The 11,374-nt window shown below is 35.6% G+C and overlaps 1 protein-coding gene across 2 annotated transcripts in view; it reads right to left on the reverse strand.

Annotated features, from left to right (window-relative positions):
- Nucleotides 1-10,896, reverse strand: part of myot (myotilin) — an 85,191-nt gene extending 74,295 nt beyond the window's left edge. For both annotated transcript variants that reach the window (XM_073922577.1, XM_073922576.1), the window contains exons 1-5: nucleotides 10,664-10,896; nucleotides 7,956-8,009; nucleotides 7,232-7,382; nucleotides 2,241-2,297; nucleotides 2,004-2,145 (exon numbers count right to left, since the gene is read on the reverse strand). In XM_073922577.1, the coding sequence (XP_073778678.1) occupies nucleotides 2,004-2,145; nucleotides 2,241-2,297; nucleotides 7,232-7,382; nucleotides 7,956-7,963 (358 nt within the window). In that variant the 5' untranslated portion in view covers nucleotides 7,964-8,009; nucleotides 10,664-10,896. The remainder of the gene's footprint in view (nucleotides 1-2,003; nucleotides 2,146-2,240; nucleotides 2,298-7,231; nucleotides 7,383-7,955; nucleotides 8,010-10,663) is intronic.
- Nucleotides 10,897-11,374: the final 478 nt, after the last annotated feature.

Here is an 11,374-nt window from a genome sequence, read left to right on the forward strand (position 1 = left end):
ACTTGTTTTGACACATTCGAGCATGAACTCGGTTCGAATCCAGCGTCTGATGAACTCTTTCTTCTTTTTTCCCCCCGCTACATATCCATATATACATTTTGCCAACTATTTATCACGAGAAAGACAAGGAGGAATTATTAATAAGTTTGTGCATCATATTTTATTTGGACATTTATTGAATGGAAATGTTTCTGATTCACGCATGCAAATTCATCTTCAGATAGTGTCTTTATAGCAATATGTGTGCAGTAGATAGCTCAGATTACATTGGGAAAACAGGCGACCGCTGCAAATTGTATTTTAATGTTTAGCTGGTCAACTATATGGTATGGAAACCTTAAATACCTGCTAGATGAACCCGTCTCATACAGCTGCCATTGCAAGACTCAGACAATTTGTAGAGAGCAATTTAACACAAATGCCTCTAGAAGTCGCCAATGGAAATAAAACAGACACGCACAAAAAATGTGCGTATGCCAGCCAAGAAGCTGGCGTGGAGCTGCGCTCCCACATTCCCACGTTCAGTTCATCGTTAATAAATCCAAACATGAGCGATTCTGAGCGTGAAACCTGGTGTACGCAAAGTTTTTGTGCGTACGCAGCGTTGATACATGAGGCCCCAGGACTGGGTTTTCATTTTTTCCCCCAACAACTTGGTGCAGTGACCTTGGATAAAGACTTAAATCATTATTTTTTTGTACAACACTAGTATAATAACAGGATCAGTAGACAAATATAAAGTGAACACTGAGGAACTGAAATGAAGGCTACCCAGTGGGTTCAGAAGACCCACACATCTGGGTTTTTCCTGGGCACCTCAGAGAGGCAGATCTCTGGCCTGGCACAGCTCTTTAACTGCTCTCCCACCCTTATCCAACTGTCTTAATAGGCCAGCTTTGGATGTCTGTAAAACATACATTGTGCATTGAACAAGCATGCCGCTGCTTGATTGTTTATCTAACCATCTTTGTGGGTGCGCTTCCTGCATTTTAATTGGCCAGTCAATGTTTAATATGGCCGGTGAGTGGGATAAAAAAAACAATAATGAGCTCCTCATCAACCTGCAAATGTATTTGTTTGAGTAGTGAGCTGTGTTCACTTTGTCTTTGTAAGATATTTTCCAAGGTGCTCAGTACTTCTAGCTTCTCACATACTGAAAGTTGAAGCACCTGGCTCTCTCAAGGTGGAAGAATCTATAGATCCAGCTTCTGAAGCCCAAGAAGAAGAGCTGCAGGTGAAGAAAGAGAAGGAGCTGCATTTTGTCCCCAATTCCTCTGTGAGATCCTAATGCAAACCCCAGTGTAGATGTTCATATTTTGGTCGTTGGTTCTGATGCATTTGTTCCTTGATTGGGTCGATAATAAAGTAAAATATCCATACCTTTTGCAAATAAAGTTGAATATTCCAGTCCATTTATTCTCCATTTTGTCAAAATTAAAAGAGTAAACATCAAAATAAATATACACCCGTTCTCACAACCATGGCAGTCAAAAAGTTTGTTTGATCTTTTTCTACCCCCCAGGCTATTGCTAGGAGAGCATAAATACCGTATACACCCACTAGTGGGGTGAAAGAAAACATGAGCAACGCCCAATCAATGAGGAATGCATGCCTGGCTGCCAGTTTTAAAATGAGCCAGGCAAAAGCACTGGCCCTATGAGACAAGTGCAGCGCTCACAATAAGCTGGCTCAAGAGCTGAGCAAGCAAAAGTAACTTCCAACAGTCCACACAAAATGGACATGTGTCCCTATTCATAATATAGGGCAGACAGTGAGGTACAAACTTTCTAAAAGACGTCATTTCCCTTCTTAGACAAACAATGCTAAAGCAACGGACAATGTATGCAGATTGCTTGCTAAAGGACTGTGTTTGGACTGAGCTGTCTTAATGTCTTCCAGATTTTAAAGAGATTTCCAATAGTGCTTTAATGCAGCACACATTCCCTTAAAAAGGAACCACATATTACAATTAGGGTGATTTGGGTGCTATAAATTTTACTTACTTTTTCTAAGAATGCGTAAGTCTGCAGAGTCAATGATTTGCTTGTCTTCTCTATACCAGGAGATCTGCAGTGGAGGAGTTCCTCTGACCCTGCACTCCAGAACCACTAACTGACCCTTCAATGTGCTGACATCATGGAGACACTTTGAGGATAGAAACACATAATGGCATGGAATACAACATCACAACTCAATGTTGATACAATTTTGTTAAAATATTTTATTAAATCTTTCATTACCTTGACATATGTTGGAGAAACTCCCACATTTCCTGAACCCTGGTTATTGTTCTGAACCTGAACAGTGACAAAAACTCAAACTGTCAATGTGTATTTAAGCTATAAGTAGTTGTTTTAAAACATGCCAACATTTTAAAACAATTCACATTCAGAAACATAATCTTCACTATGACAATACTGAGTATTTTGCATAAATCAAATAGATAATTTGATATTATAAAATGTATATGGTGAATACAATGTGTTTTATAGTTTGAAACAAAAGTAAAATCTTTGAAGACTAAAAAAGAAAAATTGGAACATATTTTCTGTTTTTCTTTTATATCTTCTGAAGGCCCTTAAATAGCTTTGCATGACAACCAAAAGTGGAACTATTCCAAGTTTACTTAAGTAGAACTTAAGAATCTACAATATTTTTTGAAAAAAACATAACATTCAATGTCCACTTCAAATGTATTTTGGTAACCTTACAAATGTGCAAAATTACACTATAAGTGTGTTGGACATGCATTAATACATCATATAAATGCAATGCTGACAGAATAGGACTAATACGAAATCAGAAAAAGGTTGACAGTATGGAAAACGCTAATAAATACAAGGTAGTGATTTCTAAATTTACTTTGACTTGTATTTCATTGCAGACAATATAACAAAAGTTTACTTAATGTGTTCCTCATGACTTTTATTGTTGTTGTTTTTCAAATTAAACACGTATTACAATTTTGGTTCTTGCAACACATTTTAAACAAAGTTGGAACAGTAAAGGATTTATCACTTTGTAATGTTGCCCTTCCTTTTCACAACACTTAAAAGATACTTAGTAACTGAAGACATCAAGTGATGAAGTGTTTCATGTGTAATTTTGTCCCATTCTTGCTGCAAATAAGTCTTAAGGTGGGCAACAGTATGAGTTTTCGTTGCCGCATTTAGCGCATCAAAATGTACCACACATTCTCTGTTGAAGACAGGTTGGGACTGCAGGCAGGCAAGTCAAGTACCTGTATCTTCTTCCTCTGCAAGCAGGCCTTTTTAATGTGTGCTGAATGTGGTTTTGCATTGTCTTGTTGAAATATGCATGACCGTCCTTGGAAAAGAGGCAGCATATTGTGCTTCAGAATTTCTATGTACTTTTCAGCATTAATTGTACCATCACAGAAGTGCATGTTACCTTTGCCCAGGGCACTGACAAAGCCCCATACCATGACCCTGGCTTTTGGCCTTGTTGCTTGTAAAAATCTAGTGATCCTATATGATCCTTTTCTTTTTTGGTCGGAAGCACACAGAGTCCCAAATATAACCTGAAATGGTGATTCATCTGACCACAGTCCATGTTTCCACTGTGTGATGGTTCATCCCAGATTCCTTGAGCCCAGAAAAGTCAATGGCACTTCTGGACACTATAGGATTTTCTTTTGGCACATTACAGTTTTAAGTGGCATTTGCGGATTCAATTATGTATTGTGGTATTTGACAAAGGATTGCCAAAGTAGTCCTGACCCCATGTGGTGATATCGATTAAAGATGAATGACTATTCTTGATGCAGAGCCACCTGAGAGATCGGAGTTCATGGTTGTTCAGCTTAGGCTTGTACCCTTGTCCTTTTCGCACTGTAATTCTGCAAAATTTCTTAAATCTTTTAATATGTTATGCACTGTAGAAGATAAAATAACAAAATGCTTTTCTATCCTTCATTGAGGCACATTGTTTTAAAATCATTTTCCCACATATTTGTTGCCAAAACGGTGATCCTATGCTCCTAAAGGTAACATAATTACTTAATCAATTTACCCGATAACTAGACCTAAATTGCTGCCATCCCAACTATATTTGGAATGTGTTGCAGGGAAGGATGTACATTTACAAATCAATTTAAGTTGACCAGAAAAAACACACAAAAATTGTGTTCATATTGTCTGCAATGAAATCACTACTTTCTTTTTTATTTGCATTTTCTTTACTGTCTCACCTTTTCCTGATTTGAGGTTGTATATCCGAAACCTACTCTTGTGAACTAATCCTAGTCCGAGTCCTAGTCCTAGTCCTGAGCCCTTTCGGAACCAAACCAGTTTACACATAATCTATGGACACTAAATATCAATAATTATTGATAAAAAGTTAAAATTTGATCAGCTAATTTTTGTTAAAAAGGTAATTGTAGCTATAACTTTTGAACAGAATGACATATCTTCACTACACTTAGTACACAGGCCAATTTGAGGTCACAATAACAAACTCGCAAACTTTCGCCACGTGGTGGCATTAAAAAATAAAAAAATTCCACTAACCTAGCAACTGTCTCTCCGATCACTTGAAATTTGAAATGTCGTGTCTTTGTCCAAGAAGGCATTACATCATGCCCACCAATAGCCTTTTAAATTTGAGAACCCATAAAACAAGATTAATGATGGGTGATTGGAATAAAACTCAATGAGCATGTTCGACCCATGGTCTTAGAGGTCTGTAGAAATTTTAAACGAAACGGCCACTAGGGGGTGATTTGGCATGTTTTTAGTGTGTAATTGATTGTGTATTAAACAATGTTTCACACAGGCAAAATAATACATATTGTATAATAGGCCTGCTTATACTAAACACTTTGATAGCAATATCACTGCTGTCAGTTAAACTGTTCATAAAACATTCATCAATATGTGAAAAACCTACTTTTGCATAATAGCCCATTTTTTATTTATTTATTTAATTATTTTTGACCATTCATTATAAAACCAGTGTTGCATGAATCTCTGGACTGCCTAGATCAATACTTCTCAAAAATAGTTTAACTTTTAACTTTAGATAGCTATAAGAGCGTTATTTACAAAAAGATTTTTCTACATAGACCTACATGTCTGTAAACACGAGGAATTCTCAAAATTTCACAAAATCAGGTGTGCACATCTGAGATGTGATTGTAAACAAGCATGCAAAGTTTTGTGGAGATATGTCAATAGGGGGCACTATAAAAGTAGAAAAGATCTCACACACAGATTTTCATTGCTATATGACCAGAAATTAGCAAAATATGTGATTAATTTACACAGCTTTTCACAAATACATCTGATCTACATATCCTATGATAGGCCTGCTCATTATGGACCAAGCACCTAAGGCCCTATTGGAATTGCTCCATTTCTTCTTATTATTATTCCATTCCGGAATGAATCCGCTTGTTAAGTGTGACGTCACGCGAAGCGACTTCCGGGTCCAAGTGTAACCCCGCCGGTCCTACACCGCCCAACCCGCTCCAAGCTGGGATCGAACCGGCGACCTTCCGCATGGGAGTCGGTTGCTCTAACAAGGAGGCTAAAGACCATGGCCTCTAGCATCTATTGCTAGAGCACATTTAGAGGTCAGAGGAGTGAGGTGTACCTGCACAGCACTCACTAGCTGGCCTCCGTTACACAAGCACTCTATTCAACTGAATGGGGAGATGAAATGGTACTAATAAAAGTTTACAAAGCGATTTAATGCTTTCGAAAATCACGATCGCAGTATATATGTCCATGCCTAATATCCGATGCCCAGAAAGTCATTAATTTTTTATAAATTGCTAAATTTTTGGTATTTGTTATGCAGCAAGCCCAGAGATTGTTGTGTACACTATGATTTTATATAAAATTAACTTTAATGTGTGATAGGAATAAAATGTGATCATAAACGAATGATTTCTCCACGCAGATGAATGGCGGCTTGGACCCGGAGACAGTATACACACGTCACCACTAAACAAGCGGATTGTGATTTTGAGTGTCTAAACATACCCGAAAACTCACAAAACTTTGCACACCCCCTAGTAGTGGCGAAAATGTACATTTGTTATAGGTTTCGGAAAAGAGTTTCGCAAAATGACTGGACAGCGCCACCTATAATAATTCAACGAAGTGCCCCGCAAGCTACATTTCACTCACACATAAGAAAATTAGCACACAACATGCACACAAAACACACGAAAAAGTCTCTTGGAGCGAAATCTCAAACCCAACAGGAAGTCAGATATTTTAACTTCCTGCGGTGAAAAAGTGGCATGAATCTGTGATTTTCTCAGTTTTTTTATATATATATATCGGCTTAAATTAATATTTTTTTCGTTCTTCTCTTTCATCCTGAGGCCACTGGGCAGCGGTGAGCCCGGGTGCGAGGTCCCTATCACCGCTGCTTGCAGCTTTAATTTTGAATGCTTTGCTGTCACTTAAACTATTCATTAATTATTTTATAATAATATTCAAAAACTACAATTTGGAATTAGTCCCTGTTTTTTTTTTTTTTTTTGTCTTAATTTCAACAAAACTAGTGTTGTCTGGAGTGTCTAGATCAATGATTATGATCAAAGTTGAATTTTTCTTTTTAGATAAATATTACAAGCTCGTTTACACACACACACACAAACGGTGTGTTTTTATATGCATCTACAAATAGTCTCAAAAATGCATATTTATTTTTAACCACAAGATACATACTATATACATACTTTTAAACCAATTTACCCCCAAAATCAAAGACTTTTAATTGTCTCCTACCATTTTAGCCACTAGCTGGCAGCATAAAGCCACTTAATGTTCTATAGCATTTTTAGACCTTTGTTTTTTTTATTCCTAATAATTAAAGTCACCAAAATTGCAGTTAAGATCATTGATATCTTCACATGGTATAAACTTTTATTGCATTTAAAATCTATTTTAGTCCCAGGTTACCACTTCATTAATTTATTTACACATTCTATTTTTCCAGTTATTACATTCTATCATGGATTTGTTTTCGTCAGCCTTAAATTTTGGGTTGTCTTAAAGATAAACTGCCTAACTGACATAATGGTTGTCAAATGCTCGAACCCCGCCAATTGCTGCTTGCAGCTACATTTATAAAGTGTTCTCATCTCTTTCAAATTACAGTGGCCAACCCTATTAAGAATTTGGTTTCTACTTAACAGCTTGTCTATTTACACCTGCGTACAGTCTCCCAATAATTTGACAAGTATTTTTGTTCTTACCAATTGTGGACTGATGCAGAGAGGCTGTACTAAATGGGGGTGTTTTTGCTGAAGCACTGAAGAAGAGGAAGATGATGTTGAAGACAAGGAGGTTGTTTCACAGGAGCATGATGTTACAGTTACGGACATAGTTGATGTTTTTTTCTCAACCCTAAAAGAGTTAGAAAATACCTTAATACAACTCATCCCAAAGCTAGTCTAAAAATAGTTTTAAGACATTCACAAATTTATAAACATTTAAATACACACACACACACATTCGAAATTTATAATCAAATATATAACAAATTGTCTTGTGCAATGAGGAAATTATTAAATTTGCATTCCATGCGCAAAATTCATGTATGTTGTTCTGGTCACTCTGAAATTACCAAAAAGGTTTGTTCTGTAACAGAACTGTTCTGTTCCTTTATATGTTGCAGCTTTTTAGCTTTTTTATGACTACAATGAATAATGATAATAGCAATAATAACAATATCAAAACATTTAAAAATTCTTATAAAGATTTAAGCAATAGTCATTTAAAATGTAAATGTAAAATTACTTTTATAAAGCTAAAAAAATCTTTAGGCAAGTCCATTACAACTGCATAAAAAAGTAACCTGTACAGTTGTCTTAATCTTTTTCATGAGCTTATGTTGTAGTCCACAAAAGACAAAATAGTCAGTGTTGTAATTTTGTTTTTTGTTTGTTTGCTTGTTTTCATTTCCTGTCTGTGCCTTACTGTGCCATTTCTCCAGTATCTTCAAAAAGTGTCGATGAGCCCAGTAGAACACACCTGAAGATTCAAAAAAGAAAAATATGTTAAGGCAAGTATAGTTAAATACAACAATAAAGATGAGTTAAAATATATTATTCTAGAAGTGTTTTCATTATTTATTGAAAACATTGGTGAAATGATCAGTTCATTGTAATTGTATATATCTGTTCTTTACATAGTCTCACATAGTCTAAAAATAATCATTGCATAAAAATCAAAGCCTAATACAAACCTGTTGTAAGCATTTAAAGAAAAAACACTGTTAAAAGACGGACCTTTACAGTTGCAATAAAGCAGCAAATGAACACCAATCACAAATAAATAAATGGATTAAAATAAAAAATAAAATATTTTTTTCTGCTTTTTTTTTTGTCCTTCTCACTTCATTACAGCAGAGTGAACCGCCAGGTGCTATATAAAGAAATCTTATTATTATGTTTTTTGCTTTACTTGAGCAAGGTTTGCAATAACAAAACTTTAGCAGGTGGCGCAGTGGGTAGTGCTGTCGCCTTACAGCAAGAAGGTCGCTGATTCAGTTGGCATTTCTGTGTGGAGTTTGCATGTTAAAGTGCTATAGGTGAATTGGGTAAGCTAAAATTGTCTGTAGTGTACAGCCTGATCTCACAAGGAAACAAAAGTATTTTACATTTTGTCAGTTTAGTGGCTAATTCATATGAATTCGTACGAGTTCAGTTCTACGAAAATGTACGATTTTAAAAAGTAGGCGTGGCACCCAACCCCACCCCTCACCCCAACCGTCATTGGGTGATGAGCAAATCGTACTAAATTGTACGAATTAGACTGTACGAATTCATACGATTTAGCCATTTAATCAAAAAGTTACATTTTTTGTAAGATTGCGTTGGTAGTGTATGTGTGTAAATAAGTGTGCACGGGTGTTTTCCAGTGATGGATTGCAGCTGAAAGGGCATCCACAGTGTAAAAATATGCTGGGTAAGTTGGCAGTTCATTCCGCAGTGGCGACCCCTGATTAATAAAGGGAACAAGCCAAAAAGAAAATGATTGAATGAATGAACTATAGGAATGTCATGAGTCTAACCCATTTACTTTTATAGTTAAAGCAATAAAACATGAGCATGTCTGAAGCTAATTTGTTTGTGCATTCTGTTTTGCATTCAGAAACCAACCCACAGGTAGGATAAATCTTTCACCAAATTTTGGATTGTAAAGTGGCCTTCAAAATATTATTATTATAAAATAATATTCAGAACAATGCATTTAAACTGATATTTTTATATTTATCAGTTGGATTTTACAGTGTTCTTATATAAGAACAGTATGGTTTATTTCTAACAATATATTTAGGAATCAATAAACCGTCACCTTAGAAATATAAGGTTCTATCTGAAATTTTTGTCAAAATTGAGTTATTGACATATTCTTAATAAATGAAATCTTAAGTACATTATTATTATTGTAAGACTTTTTATTTAAAACACAAATGTCACACACATAATGTTTGCTATATGGAATGCAAAACTTTGAAGCTCATTATCTGAAAATCATTCAGAACGCAGATAGAACCTTATAATTCCAAGGTGATGAAACATTGAAGATTGCAGAGGAAATAATAAATCTTTCACCAAATTTTGGATTGTAAAGTGGCCTTAAAATGATTATTATTATTATTATTCATTCATTTTCTTGTCGGCTTAGTCGCTTTATTAATCTGGGGTCACCACAGCGGAATAAACGCCAACTTATCTAGCACGTTTTTAAGCAGCGGATGCCCTTCCAGCCGCAACATATCTCTGGGAAACATCCACAAACACTCATTCACACACACTCATACACTACGGACAATTTAGCCTAATCGCAAATTCACCTGTACCGCATGTCTTTGGACTGTGGGGAAAACCGGAGCACCCGGAGAAAACCCACACAAACGCAGAGGAAACATGCAAACTCCACACAGAAAGGCCAATTTAGCCGAGGATCGAACCAGTGACCTGTTGCTGTAAGGCAACAGCACTACCTACTATGCCACTGCTTCGCCTGTTATTATTAAAATTATTATTAAATACACAAAAAATAAAGAAGAATGCATTTAAAATGATATATTTATACTTATCAGTATGATTTAATACAATGTTCGTATATGAGAACAGTCCGGTTTATTTCTAACAAATCACTTAGGAATCAATAAACATTAAAGATTCCAGAGGAAATAATAAATCTTTCACAAAATTTTTTATTGTAAAGTAGCCTTGAAATTATTATTATTATTATTAAATTCACAAAATACAGAACAAGGCATTAAAACTGATAATTATACTTAAGAACTGTCTGGTTTATTTCTAACAAATCACTTAGGAATCAATAAACATTGAAGATTCCAGAGGAAATGGTAAAATTACTAACTTAGATTTTGTATATCCTATTAATCTAAATTATTTTTTTAATCACATTGGTCTATTCACAACCAACTGGGATAAACAAATTGTTCATGCTGCACTGATGTTTCAAGCAGACAAACAAACAAACAAATCTATTTATGAAGCATGTCAACATATTATGTATACAATTATAGCTGAGCAGCCTATAGGCTAAACAATAAATATATTTTGTCAAAGCAACTAAATTTAAAAACTAAAAAAAAACAGCTTTGCTTGGGGGCTTTGTGTTTCCAGTTTCTTAACTTTGAGTCTTACCGGTTTGCTCTGGTGATGTGGAGTCGTCTATAAATATCCTACTGGACCAATAACACATGCCCCAAAAAAAGACAAATCCAAAATCCAAAGAGAGCTCACAGCAAATAATTGAAAGGATGTTGTTAAATATTCCTCAAAACAGAAATGGAAAAGTGTGGACAGGCACTCAGTCTGGGCTATTAGTAAGAGATTCAGTGGCTTGACTGCATGTTGTCTGGGCAAAGTAAAGAGAGGAGGTACGTTCAAATCTCATCTCACATTACATTCTGTTCATCTGACACAGCTGACTCCACAGTAAATGGGTGTACTAAACGCTTGGGGAGTCAAAAATAGACCAGTCAGTCTCAGGGATGGAAATAGTCTATACTAGCAGCTCATCTATTAATCATTGTCCCACCCTCTTTTAGCAAAATTGGTCAATTTTGGGAAATTAGTGTTCATTTAGACCATAGATATTTACATTAGATTTTGTCGGCTATTGTTGTCTATTGGAAGGAATGCGTCAATTAGGAATAGAGTCGCCATTTTAGTACAGGGTAGCACTCCTTTGAAATAAACGTGGGACCAAGGTGCAGTATAGAGGACTGGCCATCTAGAGCCAGACATATCAGATACACATACATATATCTATGATCGGGAGTTTTCCCGGTGATCAGTATGCAATTTTTATTTTTTTTAATTATGAAAATTATAATTTTACTTCACTTTACT

Source organism: Danio rerio, chromosome 14, assembly GCF_049306965.1.
Source record: "Danio rerio strain Tuebingen ecotype United States chromosome 14, GRCz12tu, whole genome shotgun sequence".
Lineage (NCBI taxonomy): Eukaryota > Metazoa > Chordata > Actinopteri > Cypriniformes > Danionidae > Danio > Danio rerio.